At 35.7% G+C, this 20,327-nt stretch overlaps 1 protein-coding gene across 3 annotated transcripts in view; it reads left to right on the top strand.

The window, feature by feature from the left end:
- LOC120629978 (endoribonuclease Dicer) overlaps positions 1 to 20,327 on the top strand; it is a 64,562-nt gene that overhangs the window by 12,407 nt on the left and 31,828 nt on the right. For all 3 annotated transcript variants that reach the window (XM_039899085.1, XM_039899081.1, XM_039899084.1), the window contains exons 10-24: positions 1 to 241; positions 891 to 1,009; positions 2,461 to 2,573; positions 4,503 to 4,608; positions 5,778 to 5,959; positions 6,709 to 6,824; positions 8,158 to 8,284; positions 8,646 to 8,929; positions 9,697 to 9,874; positions 10,860 to 10,945; positions 12,483 to 12,621; positions 14,236 to 14,450; positions 14,929 to 15,011; positions 15,603 to 15,699; positions 16,525 to 16,633. In XM_039899085.1, coding sequence (XP_039755019.1) covers positions 1 to 241; positions 891 to 1,009; positions 2,461 to 2,573; positions 4,503 to 4,608; positions 5,778 to 5,959; positions 6,709 to 6,824; positions 8,158 to 8,284; positions 8,646 to 8,929; positions 9,697 to 9,874; positions 10,860 to 10,945; positions 12,483 to 12,621; positions 14,236 to 14,450; positions 14,929 to 15,011; positions 15,603 to 15,699; positions 16,525 to 16,633 — 2,195 coding nt within the window. The remainder of the gene's footprint in view (positions 242 to 890; positions 1,010 to 2,460; positions 2,574 to 4,502; positions 4,609 to 5,777; positions 5,960 to 6,708; positions 6,825 to 8,157; positions 8,285 to 8,645; positions 8,930 to 9,696; positions 9,875 to 10,859; positions 10,946 to 12,482; positions 12,622 to 14,235; positions 14,451 to 14,928; positions 15,012 to 15,602; positions 15,700 to 16,524; positions 16,634 to 20,327) is intronic.

Genomic DNA, 20,327 nt, shown 5'->3' on the forward strand with positions numbered 1-20,327 from the left:
TTTTAATGAAAGTAAACAAATTGAGGAAGCCACTCTCTGGGTTGATTTTAACAAAACAAAGATTTACAGCTAAGGTTCTGTTTAACTTGTTGAAGAGCGTCAAGGAAGTAAATCCTGTTGAATTTGGCTTTTTAAAACACGATTTTATCGTTGGCTTTAACATTAATCCTTTTACTAATACCAGAGAACAACATTACAACAAGAAATTGAGCCAGCAAGCACTTTTGAAATTCAGAAATGGGTAAATTTATCTTTATATGTATATTTCTTGTGTGCGTGTGTATGTCACTGAACTCCTCCTAAACGGGTGGACCGAATTGAATGAATTTTTTGGTATCATATCAGCAGCCCAACAGATGTCGCTGGGGTCCGCTAATTGATATATATATATATATATACTATACTAGATTCAATATATATATATTAAAGTTTGATTTGATCTTTTTTTTTTGGTTACTGAAAACATCAAGTCGAAATTCAATTATTTCACTTATGAAGCGTCAAGTCTGTCTGTTTGTAGTGACTCGACTACAGGATTGGATGGCCGTTTCTACCAAGTTGAACCCGGCAAGGAACTCAGCAGTTGCTCTTTTACCACATAAACACTTTAACAAATTTTATTGTCTTGCGAGAGGTGATTCCGAGAGATAATGACTATATCTCTAATCGTATCTCCTTAGTAACTTCCATAGTACAAATTTAAACGGGTTTTAGTTGCATTTCCCAATCTATTAAAATAAAAATTCTAATTCTACAATACCATAGGCATCCAAAAATTGAAGATCTGAATATATCAATTCTGTTCATCAATCGTTAAATACGGCATAAAATAAGTCAACGTCAGAAAAATACAAGATAAGGACAGATAAATATTGCAATATTAATTTCAGGAACTTAAATTGTTTGATCTCTACGAGCGTTTTGGAGGAAGGGGTGGATATACCGCAGTGTCTCCTTGTTGTGCGGTATGACATGCCATTGGAGTATAGATCGTATATTCAGAGTAAAGGTAACTATAGATAGTTTAATGCAGTTTTTGAACAGCTTATCGAAATCTGAACCGATTCAACCGCTGCACCTACTCCACTCGCATATATTATATCATCTATAGCCTTTTCATTAATATAAAATGATGGGGAAACAAGTGGTCGTCCTATATTAATTATTCAAATAGCACACTAACTAAGGCTCAAGGTGAAAACTTATAAGGTACTCCCTGTCATGTCAAGTCAAGTATATAGCCTATAGATACTGCTGGACTGAAAGCCTCTCCCAGTATGGTTTGCACATAATCACCAAGCTGGGCAGACAGGTTGGTTACCACAGAAGATCGTAGTAGTAACATAGAAGACGCTACTGCCCGTTGTCAGTCATATCATGTATTCCCATAGTCGCCTCGTATGAAGCCTGCAAGAAGTGTGGTGATAGCTATATTCTTATCTTCCGTCACCCATTTACACAATACCGGCATTTTATTACAATCAAATATATTATAATTTGAGGGCCGATTGGCGCAGTGGGCAGCGACCCTGCTTTCTGACTCAGAGCCTGTGGGTTCGATTCCCACCACTGGAAAAAGTTTGTGTGATGAACATGAATGTTCTTCAGTGCTGGGTGTTTATTGGTGTATTATAAGTATTTGTATATTATTCATAAAAATATTCATCAGTCATCTTAGTAACCATAACATAAACTACGCTTACTTTGGGGCTGTTGGCGATGTGTGTTTTGTCGTAGACCGTAGTATATTTATTTATAAAAAATAAATATACATGAAACTTATTTTAAATAAAAAATAAAAAAAATAATAAAATGCCGGTATTATGAAAATGGGTAGAATATTCAAACATAACGCATCAAATCTATGCGTATATTATGATCTGATATAATACATTTGAAAGAACGTTGTTTTTTTTTTTCAATCTTACCTACTGGTATGTGATTATGTAGTCTAAGATGGTAACGGGCTAACCTGTTAGGGGATAGCTGTTATATTAAACCTATACCCCGGTTTGAACACGACATCGTACCGGAACGCTAAATCGCTTAGCGGCAGGTTTTTGTTCTTAAGGCGATAACTAGCCACGGCGGAAGCCTCTCATCAGAGCAACATATATATGTAGATATATTTATATCCTGGAAAAACAAATTTCATCTGATGAAGTTGTAGACATAATAAAGTTCAGATTTAAACGACCTGACTTACATATAGGTTATATATATAACTAGCTGTCCCGGCGAACTTCGTACCCCGAGGATCATTTTTTTTAATGAATGTTATATTTTAATACTTATTATCCTATTCCGGTCTAAGAGGAATCCAAAAAATCAAATATCATAAAAAATGGTTGAGTTATAAATGGTGTAACTAACACAACTTTCTTTGATATATAATATATATAGATAATTATTCGTTGTTTACTTATTACCTCACTAATGCATAATCATATGTTTTTTAAGGGCGAGCAAGAAGCAAGGAATCTAGTTTCGTGTTACTAGTAGACGAAAAATGTAGATCAAAGTTTGAAATACAATATTTAGAGTTTCAAAAGATAGAAGAGTATGTTCATGAAGTAAGTTTTTTGAATTACTTAATAATCCGTTGACATTTTATAGTCGGCTTTGATACCTAAATTGTCAGAGCTTGTACAGACTTTTCATAACGAATCGGCAGTCTTTTTTTGTATGTATCTGAAAACATATCATTATTGTTAACATAGAGGAATACCAAGATAGATTTAATGCTAGGTAACTCACCTTGTCTCAAGCCACACAGGATTTATGTAACAAGTCATCCTTACTATCCGAGAGCGGTGGCATCCTTATGTGGTTGATATCCCATCAACACGCACGAAACGTTTTTTATCCACGTTTCTGATACGTGCCGCTAAGATGTGGAACGCCCTCCCGGTAACTGTGTTTCCTGCCACGTATAATTTAAGTACCTTCAAGGCTAGAGTGAATAGGCTTTTTCTAGGCAAGCGTGTTCCAACCTAGACCTCATCATTGCTTTCTAACGGGCATGATTGTCGTCAAACGCTGGCCTATCGTTAGTAAAAAAAAAAAAAATCCCTACTTCCTTAAAATATCACTTCTTTCAACGGTGAAGGAAAACATCGAGACGAAACCTGCATGCCTGAGAGTTCTACATAATGTTCTCACCGCACTGGGCCAGCGTGGTGGGCTTCAACCTTAACCACTTCTTATTGAGGCAGGAGATCTATGCCTTATAGTGACTGAGACCTCCAAATACAGGTTGTTTTAAACTTAAATGTGAGCCTATTCTTTTGAAATGTAATTGATAAGGTAAGGTAATTTCGGACCTACCAATGCATAAGTTTAAAGAATGTGTTAAAAAACATTTATTACAGCAAGGTTATTATACAATTGATGAGTTTCTTAATGACAAGGTTGCTTGGAAGCATCCGGCTCCGCTTTCATCTCTCACAAGATAGAAAAATGAATGTTAAAATGTAAAATGTAAATTTTTGATGTTGGAAAAGAGCAACTGCTGAGTTTCTTGCCGTTTTCTTCTCGGTAGAATCTGCCTTCCTAACCGGTGGTAGAGTCACTACACACGGACAGACTTGACGTTTCAAAAGTGCTTGTATTAGGCCTACTTGAAATAAATGAATTTTGATTTTTTTTTGAATTTTGAATTTTTTGATTGAAATAAATTATTTATAATTTTTCATAATATGCATGGTTAACGTATAAATCTTTCTCTTGAAATTCTCTATTGCTGAAAATCTCTATTGCGGAATTTAAAAGATCTATGCGTACAAAACGCGTGATCTACTTTGTTTATATCTTATGTTAGGATAAAGATGGACCCGTACTATGAGCTTTGCTCTTTTCTTATTCGCACCGCAAACATCTGCCTCCTAAGCATTAAAAGCCATCTTTGTATAATTATCAAGTATGACGACAGATTGGCGAGTGCCCTGCTGTCTGAGTCCAAGACTGGATTCGATTATCCCAGCTGGAATATTATAAGTATGAATGAATGAATATAATTTTATTGTACACCACATAAACATACAGAAAAATTGTAAATAATAATTTAACGCAAAGTATACAATTTGGTGGCCTTATCGCTACATAGCGAATCATCAGTTATCTTATTATCCATAACTCCAAGCTAAGCATACTATGGGGCTAGACGGCAGTGTGTTTATTTTTTTTTATATCATCAATCTCAACCCATTAACGTCTCTTCAGAATGAGGAGGGCTTTGTGACTACAAACTGGCCAAGTGCAGATTGCTAGACTTCTCACACCTTTAAGAACGTTATGGAGAATTCTCAAACATTCAGGTTTCCTCATTCAAAAGCGCTCATAGCTTGGAAAATCAGGTCACGCTATGACCGCTTTTAGTGTCGTAATATATTTATAATTATTATTTAGATACATTTTTTTTTTAATTTTCTACTGTGTCACTTATAAAAAAAAAAGATTATGTATTTCCTTTTTGCAACTACTATTCAATGTTTCTGTTAAAGCTGTTACACGGGAATGCAAATGAACGAGATGCACCTACGGAAGACGATGTCCAAGAAAGCTTATATGAAGACGACGATGTGCCTCCTTATTTTACTCAACAAGGCGGTGAGTTTTCTTTAATGAGTTCATATTAATGTTAACAAAATAATAGAAATAAATAAAGAAAAAAAAATTAAAAATAATTATAGAAGAGCTTTTTGTGAAAAAACTCGTCTGGAAAGTACTGCCGCCATGCTTATTTCAGTCCCTAAGCAGCATTGTTGGAATGCTGTATTCCGGTCTGAAAAAATGTATTAAAATTCAAAGAATTCATTTATTTCAAGTAGGCCTAATATAAGCACTTTTGAAACGTCAAGTCTGTCTGTTTGTAGTAACTCTACCACCGGTTCGGAAAGCAGATTCTACCGAGAAGAAGCCCGCAGCAAAACTCAGCAGTTGCTCTTTTCCAACATCAACAATTTACATTTTACATTCTGACATTCATTTTTCTATCTTGTGAGAGATGAAAGCGGAGCCGGATGCTTCCAAGCAACCTTTTCATTAAGAAATTCATCAATTGTATAGTAACCTCGCTGTAATAAATGTGTTTTAACATATTCTTTAAACTTATGCATTGGTTTCAAAATTACCAGGAATCATATTATAAAAGCGTATACTCAATACAGATGACACTAATTGCCACTATTTATTAAAAAAGTTTATGCTTCTTATAGACTTAAAAGTTTGTATCAGTACTTCATTGATATGATTATGTATTGTAAAGTGTTCGTTCGTTAAAAGTATTCCTTTAACTTCACAACCAATTCGCGTGACTGGCTGTTGATTATACGTCCACTTTTCAACATGTTGAAACAAGAGTTCGTACTATATAACAAACACAAAAATCGAGTCATGTTTAAATCAATGTCCACAGTAGAAGAGCCAAAGTTTACGTAATAGTAAACAATATATATCAAACTTAAACGAGCGCACGGTCAACTGTTTTCGAAACGTTTCGCAACAATTATAAATTGCATACTATAAAGTAAGCGCAAAAGAATACTCGCGATATATTCTTTCACATTATTTAACGTCCCAAAAAAATTTACGTATTTTTTAAAACACTGTATGTAATTGATTCAAATGATCAGTTTTGTTCCAAGTTACATTCTATGGTCTTGCACAAATGTCAAAACGGGCCTATTAAATTTTTACGACTATAGAGCGTGCGATTTTACTTACTTTTCATCAAATAAATAAATCCTGTGCTAAAATAAATAAATCGTTTGTACCAGCTCAACTTATGGCGACGTCAGCAATATCCTTGTTGTCGCGTTACTGCAGTGTCCTCCCTCACGATCAGTTCACAAACATCAAGCCGATGTGGATACAGGAGAAAGTTGAAAAAAACAATACAGTATTGCGCATCATTTCAATCATGATGCCTTTGCAGTGTCCAATTAAAGAGACCATAGCGGTAAGTCAAGCGGCATGTTGCTATTTTAATATTTACCTAACATATATACAATTACTGTTTTATAGTGAGTTACTGTTATATAGTATGTTACTGTTTGATAGTAAGTTCTTCTAGCATGTTCATTCATTTCATAATCGCGCGGGAAAATTTGTATGAAATTTATATCCTTAATCGGTTTCTCCAGAGAGAAAGAGAGAAAAATTCGGGAAATATAAATTCTCGAATTGCTACTGCCAGGAGTCGAACGCGGATCCTCCTATTTATCAGACCACATCATTTACCACTTAGAATTCGATACTAACTATGCTTTTTTATTTTGGATTTCTAGACCCAATGAATGTTCTTATTATTAATAAATTAATCTATACTCATAATATTCTAAACCTAATGAGTTTGTTTGGTTGAACGCGCTAATCTCAGAAACTACCGAATTATAAATATCTTTCTGTGTTAGATAGTCCCTTTATAGAGGCTACAAACAATACGAACGGAACGGAGCATCAATGAATAATTTTGCAAACACGGAATAATGCTAAAATAGTTTCATTTTTAAAGATTCCGATGCGTGCGATGCGTCGTTTAGTTACGCTAAAATGATGTATGAAGGAATTGTTCCTCTTTAAAAGTGATAAAAAAACTCCTCGACAGCATATTATGTCTATCTAGTAAGGTTGACTCATACGCAGACCAAGTTGCGGGGTAACGGTAGTGAATGATAATTAACAATGATTTTTAAATTATTAAAACAGGGTATGCCGCTTGTGAAATTGAAGTCTGCCAAGCGCTCTGCAGCTCTCAATGTGTGTAAAAAGTTGCATGAAATGGGTGAACTGGATGAGGTGACTCTATTGCCACGACAATACGGGTAATACTATCATATAGTTTCAGTTATTTTAGCTAGTATCTTAGAATATTTATGACACCCACCTCTTCCTAAAGAACTAGCATAATTGTTGCCTACATACTGTTGTTGTTGATTTGCGCAACAATTACGTCGAATCGGCACTATGACTCTTTATATGGCAGTCTAATTTCGATAAACAGTTAGTGGTAAAGTAATTGCGCAACATTTCGGCTACTGATATTAGCTGAACTGTTGCCCAGCTACGGACCTGGTTTCAACCTGCTGGCTCAAGCAATAAGCTAACCTCTTGAGCACCAATTGTCGAAAGACCTTTTAAAGTTCCGCGTCGCGTACAACAGTAAGGTGGTTAAACCAATACAAAAATTTCGGAATCAGTGGGATGAACTTGCGTTTTTCTGGCAATACTGCTTTGCTAATTTAAGCCAAGATCGGCGTACAATTTGCATTTTTTAAATATATTACCGTTATTTCTTCAGAGTGTTAAAGTTACACTTAAATAAGAAAATGTAACAAATACAAATTATACGTTTTTATAAGTTTGTTGTGGGCTTCTTCTTGGACCAGGACGCGTTTGGAGCCCTCGTAGTTTTGGTTTTAAGTTTGCGAATGTGGTTGTCGCCATCATCTCACTACCGTGTAATTCTTATGTACGCATCAAAAGTGCCACCTATGGGCCTACTTGAATAAAGATATTTTTGACTTTGACTTTTTTTGACTTTAATATAGCACGCACACAATGACATGCACTGATGTATGTCAACTACAAGTATACATAGCATTGACAAAGCTTTAATAATTAGGTATGAATGAATGAATGAATGAATGAATAACACTTTTATTGTACACCAAAGAAAAAAAGTAGTTACAGAGATATAAATACATATCAAGAGAGTACAATTTGGTGGCCTTATCGCTTAGGTAATTAAGTTTAAATAACTAACTATTATTTGCTTTAATACATCTGCTTTGAGGCATTTTAACTAAGCTAAATGTGTTCCGTTGCTACTTTGTCGCAATCCAATTTATTCGTACTAGATGTCTGAGTGTAGATAGAATAAAAATGGCTAGCAAATAAATTCGCTATATCCGTTCCAGATTTTGCAATTACGTTTCCTAATTTCATAGAATCGGGCACGGATGATTCACGTTTCATTTAATTTTTGAAATATGTATTTCCAAAAGTGTTTTGGTTTTTTAAAATATTTGACTCAGCATTATGTTTGTATTCATTAAGGCATAAATTGAGAACAGCCACGAAGTATTTCAAATTCTAAGTGATCACTGGGGTTTTTTATTTCCGATTTTTTTTTTTTGAATTTTTTTTTATTTGCAGAAAAATCGATTTTGACCTGGAAAATATAAAAGTGTGCTTTCCTAACTGGCGAGAGGAGACCAATAATACGGACAGCGATGTGCCGAAGCCGGGCTTTAAGAAAAGAGTGCGAAAACATTTGAAAGTTGTACGTAAATCTTTGATTTTGTTCGTTTTCAACCAGTTTTTTCTGGGCAGGCCCAGGTGGGTCGTCGACTAGGTAGTCGGGGGACGCAAACAACGCAACGTTTACCAACGTTTTCCACGGTCCCTGGGTTCTTCGAAATATGTGCCACTTATTCAGCCAAGCTGGTTTTCTCTGGTTCTTCTACAGATTTTCCTGATTTGATCAAGTACAGATACTCCAAGCATATTTCTGTCCATCGCCTGCTGAGTTACCCTATTGCCTTTTTTGAGACTTATAGTTAGCGAAGACGTTTCAGACCTATAATTTATCACTGGCAACCTGTCCTGTTCGAATTATTATTATTTATTTATGTTTGTTTTAGTATCCTAAATGTTTGGACGGCCCAGAGGATGGGCAATTCGATCAGATCTATTATCTGCACGTGATAAAAATGGAAGTAGCATTTGATGAGCCAACAGATTCCCGCGAACGGGCCCTGTACAATTTACTCCAACAAACGGAAGGATATGGTTTAGTGACGATGCATCCTTTGCCCGTTTTATGCAGTTTCCCGATGTTTTTAACCGTCGGCGAAGTTAAAACCTCTCTAGAAGTGAATTATGCTACGATAAGACTCACGGCAGCGCATTTTGAATTGATTAAAAGGTAAGTCTTTATTGCACACACAAATGTTACCTACGAAAAAAAAGACAATTGAAGAACCTTAAAATAGTGATTGAGTGCAAAGTGCAAAGGCGGTTTTATCGCTTAAACTCTCTCAAATAGCATTTGCTGATAGGCCATAAGTAGGTAAAAAAATCATCACATCACAAACCATCCCGAGTCACTCAGACTATATTTTTTTTTTCATGCAAAATCGTCTGTGTGCCTGTCATTTTCATATGCGTAAATTCAAACTGTTTCTGGCAGACTTGTTTTTTAATTGTAAAATATCATATTATCATTTATTCTTTGTAAAATTGTGCGTGTAACTTTTGCATGATTCTCATTTTTTTATACTCTGGAGAAGCAAAGTAGTACCTGCTATGGTTTTTTTTGCAGTATCAACTTCAGCTTTGCTCTATTCGGGAAAGTTAGTGCGTCAAAGACGACCAAGAACTCTTCCGTTTTCTGGGATGAAAAGTATCTTGACAGTATTTTTTTATTATCCCAGAAAATGCCTGTACAGGTTAATCTCGTATATTATACCTCATTAAAATCCTTTAAGCTATTTAAGCATAAAGAAGTACTAAAACAATTTTACGATAGGTCTATTATATAGAAATTGTGCAATTTTCCAGGATAGAAAGAAGTTAAGGCTACTTTTTCTGATACCGGAAAGTGACTACTTCCAGGTTCCCTCTCTCTCTTTTCTGAACATTATTTTGAAGCATTGCAAGCTACTCACTTTAAAACCTGTTCGAAATTTCCAGGTTCCATTTTTTTGTTTTCGATCAAGTTCTAGAAGTGGCTAAGAAGTTTCTACTGTATGATGGAGAGGTCAACAATATATACTTGGTCCCAATCAAGGGCAGGAATGGTTATGACATAGATTGGAATTTTATTCAGACTTACGAGGACATCCAGGCTGTTGCACCGCCACCTGTTAGTGTAAGTATGGGACACAGAACACAATTTGTATGAAATAATTGAGGCATCGTTAATACTAAATTTGTGCTTTTCCACGAGTAGCGGTGTGAAAGGGATAGTAGTTTTTTATACCGACAGTAGTTAGGTACAGAGTTTTAGGTGCAACAGAATTGGAACCAATATTCTTTGGGCCACTGCGTGTACCGAACACTGCACCGTCAGCAGTTTACGCAATCGTCGAGCCTCATGGCTATAACTAGGACAGTGCACTATGGGCTGCCACTCGACGCGTGCTCATTATCAATATCATTATATCATTTACTTATCATTATCAAAATGAAGTCCTCTTATCAATCACTACCAAATCTCTATCATTTATCATCACTCCACAAAGGACTACACCTCACGAATATAGAAATTATTCGTACTTTTAATTATAGTTTTAAACTGATACACAACAGCCAGTCTATATATATAGCTTATTTATTTGATAAGTGACAATATATGACTGTCTCAAAACCTTCCTATTTAGTATTCTTATAAATTCTGACTAATTACAAAAAAAAAAAATATTCATTATTATATTATGTAACAAATTATAAGCTAAAGTCATAAATCATCATCATCATCATTTCAACCAATGGATGTCCACTGCTGGACATCCATTGGTTGAAATGATGATGATTCGGAGATAGTTGGTCTTTCGGAGATAGTTCCACAATCCACGGCCCTGGGCCGCTTGCCTCCAGCGGCTCCCAGCGACTCGCCTGATGTCATCTGTCCAACGCGTTCGGGGCCGACCTACGTTGCGTTTATCGGTGCGGGGTCGCCATTCCAGCACCTTAAGACCCCAACGTCCATCTGTACTCCGAGCTATGTGCCCTGCCCATTGCCATTTCAGCTCCGCGACTCGCTGAGCTATGTCGGGGACTCTTAAAGTCTACGTAAATGAATAGAAATAATCTTTGGTTTTAATGTATTTTGACGTCATTTAAATTTTTTTTAGGAAAGAGTTTCAATTGATGTGACGAGAGAAACTTACATCAACGCAGTGGTAACTCCATGGTATCGAGGATGCATTATGCCTGACAGGTACGAAACCTTATTATCTTTGGTATGTTCACTATATCCCAGTCACTCACTCACTTAATTAAGTTCAGTTCATGGCCTTGATCCACTTTGCTGTTGAAATCTTAACTGCACATGAAATAGTACATTGGTCACCCAGGATACAAAGTGGCCGACTACTAACGAAGGTAGTTTCTCCCTCAAGAATTAGGATTAATAAATACAAAAAAAAAAGATCTGACTGGTAGTTTCATAGATTAGCGCATACAAATAAACTAAATAACAATATCTTCATCTTTAAAATTAATAAAGATACGGTACTTATACATTGCTATATATTTTCATATTTTAAACGACTTCAAAAAGGAGGAGGATATCAATTCGGATGTTTAATGTATATTCGGGCATATATAGGTTGGTGGGAGTGCAAAGAAAGTTCTTTTTTTTAAAAGGGGTTTATTCCGAAATGGTCCCATATAAATAACATTAGCTGACCCGTGCAACTTCTTTGCACCAAATTGGTTATTACCGGAAAACACAACTAAAATGACATTTTCTAAAAATGAATCCTAACTAGATTGATTTATCGTCCCCGAAACCCCCTGTATACTAAATTTCATGAAAATCGTTGGAGCCGATTCCGAGATTCCAATTATATATATACAAGAATTGCTCATTGAAAGATATAAGATATAGATCTGATGAAGAGTTTCGGACAACGGAACTATTTTAGAAATGATGGTAAATCAACTGCGATTGCTGCATATCGTATATGCATTGTTTACGCAATTACAAAAATTACTACGCCTGTACAATCGAAAGGGTTACGCAGATGTATTCTACGAGTATACATCGATGTTCACCCACATTTTCCATCAAAGTTAGTAGCAGTTGCAAATTTTTCGCAACTACAAAACTAGCTGTAGCCCATAGTATTCAAGCTTGACTTATACTGGTATCCATACTAGTATTATAAATGCGAAATTGTGTTTGTTTGTTCGTACTTACTTTACGGCCTAACTAACAACCAATCGACATAATTTTTGGCATAGAGTTAGTTGAAAGGACGGAGAGGCATGGTTCCTTCGGGTTTTGTATAAAACCTTAATTAACGCGGGCTACAGCTTGTAAAGAAATATGTGACTTTCACTTTGACTTGTAAAATAACACGATATGCCCTACGGCTTCGCCCACGTAAATTTCGGTATGCAGGGTACTAAATAAAAATAAAATAGCGTACTAAATAGTCTACAACTATAGTCATACAATATATGAGATACATTTTTGACATACATTTTTTTATCTTTTGTAAAATATATATATATATATATATATATATATATATTTAATAAAAAGTATCCTATGTTACTTCTGATACCTCCAAGAATACGTGTACAAAGTTTCATGATGATCGGTTAAGTAATTATTGCGCGAAAGCGTAACAAACAAACTTACATTCACATTTATAATATTAGGGAGGATGTATTTACTTTTTTATTTGTTATAACATTTACTTCTAAGGTTGTTTTTTTTTTGTTATTATTTTTTTCTTTTTGTATAGATACATAGTGTCTGACGTACTTGAGTATAAGACACCACAGAGTCGATTCGAATCGGAATCCTTCGAAACATTCGAGGACTATTACATGAACAAACATAATCTACAGATCTTTGGTAGTAAAAATCAGCCATTGCTTGAAGTGAGTAAAAGTTTTTATTTATTTTATATTTTTAATGATGATGATCAATTTGACTATTATTAGTGACTTACCACTTAGACAATGTTCTCAAAAAAATAACGCATATATAGAGCTATTCAATCAATCAATTTATAGTCAACATTAGTGCACTACTGGACTAATGGAAGCCAACAAGAAAGAGTGCCATGCTTGGCAAACGGGTTGGGGATCATGCATGGTAGTAGTAGTACAGAAGTCGCTCGAAGTCGTCCTCGGAGTCGCTGTTGGGGCTCGGGGTATCTGCTAAGGGCGTTGGCCCTATCTAGTATGTGATATAAGTCGCGGTAGTCGCGGTAATCGGCAGCACGGCTAGCATGAACAGGAGACAATTACCTCCCCGGGGAAAGGATAAAAATTCATCTTCACCCATAGCTTTATCAACACTCAGAGCACTGCACACAAGTGGAAATAATATCTAGATAATCTTTTATATCTTATATATATATTTCTTGTGTGCGTGTGTATGTCACTGAACTCCTCCTACACGGCTGCACTGATTTTAATGAATTTTATGGTATGCGTTTGGGATGGTTTAGATTCACAAATCAGCCCGACAGATGGCGCTGGGGTCCGCTAGTATATGTGTTATAATAAACGAGGGTACGTTCATTATATCCATTGTCAGGGGATATAATTTTTGTTAATTTTTTTGCCAACTATATTCTAAGCTGCCCTCCCAACATGGCTCAGAGGAGAGTTATTAAAATGCTTCAATACCTTCATTGCGTAGCATCCAATTATAAAAACCGGCGCTTAGCTATCAATACAGCGCATGTTTAGCATCTGCCAGATCTGCCACTACTGTGCGGGACTCGCCTTAGTTTAAACACATTTTTACTGTTCTACGATCATGTTGACGGCCGATTGGCGCAGTTTGCAGCGACCTTGCTTTCTGAGTCCAAGGCCGTGGGTTCGATTCCCACTACTGGAAAATGTTTGTGTGATGAGCATGAATGTTTTTCAGTGTCTGGGTGTTTATATGTATATTGCTATTTATTTATGTATATTATTCATAAAAATATTCGTCAGTCATCTTAGTACCCATAACACAAGCTACGCTTACTTTGGGGCTAGGTGGCGATGTGTGTATTGTCGTAGTATATTTATTTATTTATTTTTATAATTTTTTTAGTAGTGTCTACCTACACTTGGAGGAATTATCAATTTTATAAATTTAAAATGCATATAAAAAATTTCGGAACCGACAGGATTTGAACCTGCGACTCTCGGGCAATCGCGGCCTGAGCGCTTTCACCAATTAAGCTACTACTCCTACCTTCGCTGCCGACAATTAGTATATGACTTTCACATCAGTCTTATAGCGACCTTAGCGTCATCTAGTAGGAAACGTTGCAGCTTCGATCTACTTTTGCAACACATTGCTTTTTTATATTTTTATAATTTTTTTAGTAGTTTTTTTTAAATTATCTCTTATCTCTTGTTTCAAATGTGTCTCATTGTAATATGGACCTTTGAAAAAGGTTCAAAACCTGTCGGTTCCGAAAATTTTTATATGCCTTTTAAATTTATAAAATTTACTTATTTATGTTGAAATGCCACTTCTTGGTTTGACAGGTGCGCAGTATCAACTCTAGGATGAACTGCCTCTTGCCGCGTGCGGCGACCATCGACGCACTGACGGACAAACAACGTAAGCTGATCTCGATGGCTCAGGGCGATGATAAACCGCGCCGCTTTAACGAGATCTTCGTACCGGAGTTTTGCATCAAGGACGAATTTCCTGGCGTTATGTGGTACAAGGCGGTTCTGCTGCCCAGCATTATCCACAGGTTACTTTGTTTTATTTATTTATTCATAATCTTTAATTGAGAGAGAACAGCGGTTATAGCCTTGCCTTCGGCTTCACTTTCGGGTAGCCAAGTTCGAATCCCAGCACGCACCTCTTAAAGTTCTATTTAGCTTCACACCAAATCAGACCGAAGAAAATTCAGAAATTATAAATTCTCATATTGCCCCTACAGGGATTCGAACCCCGGACTTTCGATTTAATACCACAAGCTCACCGCTGCGCTATGCCGAGTATGTCAAAAACCCTTGCGAATTGTTGCTTAGTGTTGCTTAGTGTTGCTTTGTTTATATCCGATAGTTTGTCACTACCCATCAGGTGGGTCGATCCGTCAAATATAACCATAAAAAAGCGTTTTAAAAACGATGACATACCCTTTTATTGTTATACTATCTTGAGTGCGTAAATATAGTTTTTAAGATACATATGTGATATCATATTTATATCACCTTAATTTACAGAATAACAATGCTTTTGACGGCTGAGGAACTCCGAGTGCAAATCGTAAAGGACACAAAGAATGGGTCTATATCATTGTTGAAAGGTAAAAAAAATTAAGCTTAATTTGCTATACTCCGCTTAAAAGCAGGAGAATCTGTATGGTGTAATTTATAATTTCTTCAATCCTTATACTCCACACCAAACAGATCCTCGGCACTGTATCGCACGCACGTTTCGCTCCGAAACCGGAGCTCCTCAGGAGATTTTGACTTTACATCGAATAATTGTTAAGTAAATGTTAAGTAACGCCTGCTTCTATCCAATATTTTAAAAAAAATCTATTTATTCCACGACAAGATTAACGGTCAGTCTCAATTCCGAAGTTGTCATTATCTATTTTCTTAATTGAAATTTAAATGTCTTGCTGTAGAAAAAAATCTGTTTGCAAGCGATACTTCTAGATAGTTGCGTAATTTTCTTGGTTCCGAGTTTGTTTGGCAATCATATTAAAGCTGAATGCTACTCAAAGCCGTTTGAAGTCCACCAACCCGCACTTGGCCAGCGTTGTGGACTGAGGTCTGAACCCATCTGATTCTGAGACTCGTGGCCTGTAGTGGGTCGGTAATAATTTGATGATAATGACGATGATTGTATTAAAGTGCTTCTTCTGAACTCTTATTTGTGTTTGATTCAGGAGAGGAATGGCTACCGATAGAAATCGATTTAAACGTAGCTGTGAAGTCTTTACTATCTAATATTGAGGAGAATGCAACAGTCACCAGCATCGATAGGTGAGTGAATACTCGCAGGTGAGCGCTACTCTCACGGCTATCAGTCCAATGTGAAAATGTTTACACACAAACCCACCCACCTACACACTCACGCACATATACACACACATATACATATAACATCCCTATCCCTACTTCCCTACTAATATTATAAATGTCAATGTCAGTTTGTTTGTTACGCTTTCACGCAAAAACTACCTAACCGATCCTCATCAAACTTTGTACACATATTCTTGGAAGTGTTAGAAGTAATATAGGATACTTTTTATCCCGACATTAAGCTCGGTTCCTTTGGGAGAGGGGATGAAAGTGTTTGACGATTTTACACCATAACTCCGACAAATTATAAACGATTTAAATAATTATTTTTGTACTTTAGAGGTTATAATATGTGTTTAATTTTGCCCAAACTTTGTGTAGATCTGATGCATGTGGTTTGAGATAGAGGACAGAACTCCTCAGCGGACGGCAGCAAACCCCTCATTTAAGGCTTAGCGATACTGAATACTTTAATTTTTTTTAGAACTACAACTAATTTGAATGCCACATCAAAAAACAAAATCAACCGCAGACGAAGTGGCGGGCAACAGCTAGTATATAATATACACATAAAATTTCCACGTAAACAAAGTCGCGGGCAACAACTAGTATATCATCAACTGAGGCGATTCCCGCGCGCGACGTGGAATTATTTAGGGAAAATCCTTCCTTCTTACAACTTTACTTGTGCCTCACAATTTTGCTGAACTTTCCGCGTGTTTAATTGTGTTCCCCAATGTACAACATATGGATTCTGATGATGAATTTTCATTGTAATCCGAACAGAATAAACAACCCGATTGACGCAACACCAAGAATACCCAACGTCATATCCGTTAAGGAGAGCGTTTACCAACTACAAAAAAAGAAGATTAATAAGGAATACCCGTGGGAAGTAAGTATTTCAAGTCATTTTTATTACTATTATAAATTCATTCTTATAGATGGTCAACACTCGTCAAATATTATATATACAACGTGTAACCGAATTACGAAATAAATTTTAAGGATGCAAAAGTATATTTCATGAGGAATCGCTTTGTAAAAATTTAAATATTAAATATTAAAAATAGTAAAAGACAGCCACGCGCATAGTATCTACGCTACGCGACGCATTTAGAATAAAGTGACAGAATTCACATGATTTTAACTTCGCATGTGATGTTGGGGCTGTATCTGATTTCTTTCAGTAGCACATATAGCAGTGGTTTACTCAAAAAAATATTAGATTTTCGGTTTCATAGATAAGCCTCAGAGATAGTACATAATGTACCGCTAAAGCCTGTGAAGTATTAATTCGGTTTTCATTTACACGTTCTATATATAGTTATACCGCTTTATATCCTAAATAAATACCTTCTATTAAATAAAATATCTTAGGATATTTTATTTAATAGTATCTTAATATATATAAATCTCCTGTCACGATGTTTGTCCGCGATGGACTCCTAAACTACTTAACCGATTTAAAATTAAATTGGCTCACCGTGAGCGGTCTGGTCCAACTTAAGAGATAGGATAGCTTAGATCTTTAATTATAGTCACAATTTTATTTTATTGCAAAATATTTGTCTATAATAAATTGGCAGTCACATGTTATATATATATACTATACTCATTTAAAAAGCTTAGCGATACTGAATACTTTAAAAACAAAATCAAACGCAGACGAAGTCGCGGGCAACAGCTAGTACTATTATAGGTAAAACTTTGTAAAGCTTTTCGTGACAGCTATAGCGTTGAAATACTACTTTCTGCCGCCAAGCAGCAGTAGGTACTGTGTTCCGGTGTGAACTGTATGGCTGCCGAAATAATTACTGAGCCATGATACTTAAGCTTACGCCTCAGATTTATGGACACAGGGTAGAACTTTGCAGGACGTGCCCCTCGCATACCCTGCGAAGTGTTGCTCTGGCAATGGGTTTTCACGTGCCAGCAGGTGGGCAGTGGCGTGCACAGCGTTTGTGACCAGGGTACGGTACAAAGCATGTAAATGGCATAAAAAGGAAAAAATCCCCTCCAATAATAGTTATATAAGATAATTTGGGTATGCAGTGCTTTTGTGCATGTATGAAGTGCACGCCACTGCAGGTGGGTCATCTATCATCCGGCAATTAATACTATCAAAAAAAAAACTTGTGTCCCAGCATCGTCACAGCTATTTTCTTTAATAAAAAGTGATTGTATGTAACCAAAATTCGATCCACATTTTTTCTTTCAGGTTTTAAGTAAACTTAGAGGCATAGCTTTGTTAATCTTTGACTAGGTAATTATGGGTTATACTATACATTTGCTGATGTAGAAACACAGTTATCAATTGCACTGTATTAAAAGGAGATTTTAAATTTCATATAACACAGCTGTAGGTCTAAGCGTTATTGGTAAATAGAAGTAGTTATGTTTAAATCATTGAGGAATTGTCAATTACGTTATAAGACTAGTTATATTGCTTTGCATTCATATCCATAATCACATAAATTACAAAGGAAAGGACCAAAAATGGTTTTATAGACTAAATGCAACCACCAATAACGACCAGCTAACTCAGCTAAGTTATGTATTATACGGAATATATATGTAGTTTTTTTTAATCAAATTCAAATTCAAAAATGTTTTATTCATGTAGTAGACCTTATCACAGGCACTTATGAAGCGTTCATACATTTAACATGTTAACACTAATGTAAGGTGATGGTGATAACTGCATTCGTTAACTTAAAACTAAAGCTAGGATGGTTCCAAACGCGCCCTGGTCTAAGAAGAGCCCACAACAAACTTAGCTAGGTTTTTTTTTGTTATCACCATCTCACAGTCAATTTAATGTTTAGCTATGAAATTAGAAAAATTCATACCCAAGCTTTTTTATCATCCATGTAATCCTTAAATATTATAAAAGGATTTTTCTATAAGCTACGTTTTATATAAAATTTGTACTTATTGAGAGACATCTTAAGAATTTCATCTGGTATTTTTTTTTACAAAATGTTATACAAATACCTTTAAATAAATTACTAATTTTATGCAGCCTAGTAAACTGCACTACAAGTTTATTTTTACTTCTAATATTAATATTGTTACAGTCATAAAGTCAATACATTCCTTGCAATGAAAGGGATAATTCCGTCTAAGATGGTAACGTGCTAACCTGTTAAAATAACTGCCCATTTGGCAGTTACTGCATATGGCAGTTATTTTAAAACCCATACTCCTAATCGGTTTCTACGCGACATCGTTCCTAAATGCTAAATCGCTTGGCGGCACGTATTCTAGTCGGAAGTATGGTAGCCACGGCCAATGCCTCACACAGACCAGACCAGACCAGAGACAATTCAAACATTATTAATTTCTAAATCGGACCTTTGCCCAAAGACAAAATCCCTCACCGATGCACCAGGAAGGACGTAAAAGTAAATGTAGTTAAAATAAGTCAAATTTTCTTTTAATTCACTTTATTACTTCAGAATTTGTCTCCATTAATAATTTTGATTGTACTATTATAATAGGTTTTTTTTTTAGATTGGTTGCTATTGGTGAAATAGATACTTTGATTCGATTACTCACTCGGGTTAAATCCTGATAAATAAAAACTTGAGAATAATACTAATGCCACATTTGGCGTAGTTGACACTTTTCAAATGATCAGAATTTATTCGTAGAAATCACTTAATAAGCAGAGATCTTATTCTACAAAATTTCTCGTACTACTTACGCACTGTGTCATGGTCTCACTGTGTCATGGTACATAATCCGTAGTGGTAATTTTATTCATAAAAAAGTTTCAGTAATTATTACTATTGTTCTTAAAAAAAAAAAAATGGTCCTTTTTTAAAATCGGATTTTGAGGATTCTTCTCTAGGTTCCTATTTGTAATTGGTGAAGCTTCTGGTAAATATGTAAAAAAGAGAATCACTCACGATCACCGTTATGAATTTTTTATCATAAGTAGAATCTGAAAAATATTATTCGGGTTTGCGTGCTTTTGAATTCTGTAATTACATTTTTTATCATAATAATGCCCTGCATGCACTCTAAGACATCAAAATATATAAAAAAATGGACATCACCTTTAGACTAAGCTGTGACCATCTATGGCAAAGCTATCAAAACGAGATAAATTTCAGCAAAAGTGACCTATAATTACATCCACGTGTTAAATTCTCTACCTAAGTTAACTTATTCGAACGCATGAAGTTAATTGCGATTTATATAGTATCGAAGGACTATCAAGGGACAGTTCGTTTTCCCAGTATTGTAACTACATACCGCTCCTTCGATACCATTCAAATAGTAGTTAACTTTCGCAGTTCGCGTTACACCGTTCTGACTGGCGAAAGAGCGCGCGGAAGAACATGTTGGCTCGCTTATAGGACAGTACACCGGAAGCATTCACTTTCCAAACTTCGCTTTGCGAGCGTTTCTAAAGCAAGCTTAGTAAACCAAACATTATTTCTAGAGCACTTAAAAGGAATTCGATTTACTTACTCGCCAAACTTTTAAGCTTGCAAAGAATAGAAACGCTCGCAATCTTTCGCGAACCAAACATTCTTTCGCATGCACAATTTTAGTTTATGAAAAAAATGTGCTTGCGT

Source organism: Pararge aegeria, chromosome 15 (assembly GCF_905163445.1).
Source record: "Pararge aegeria chromosome 15, ilParAegt1.1, whole genome shotgun sequence".
Classification (NCBI taxonomy): Eukaryota; Metazoa; Arthropoda; class Insecta; order Lepidoptera; family Nymphalidae; genus Pararge; species Pararge aegeria.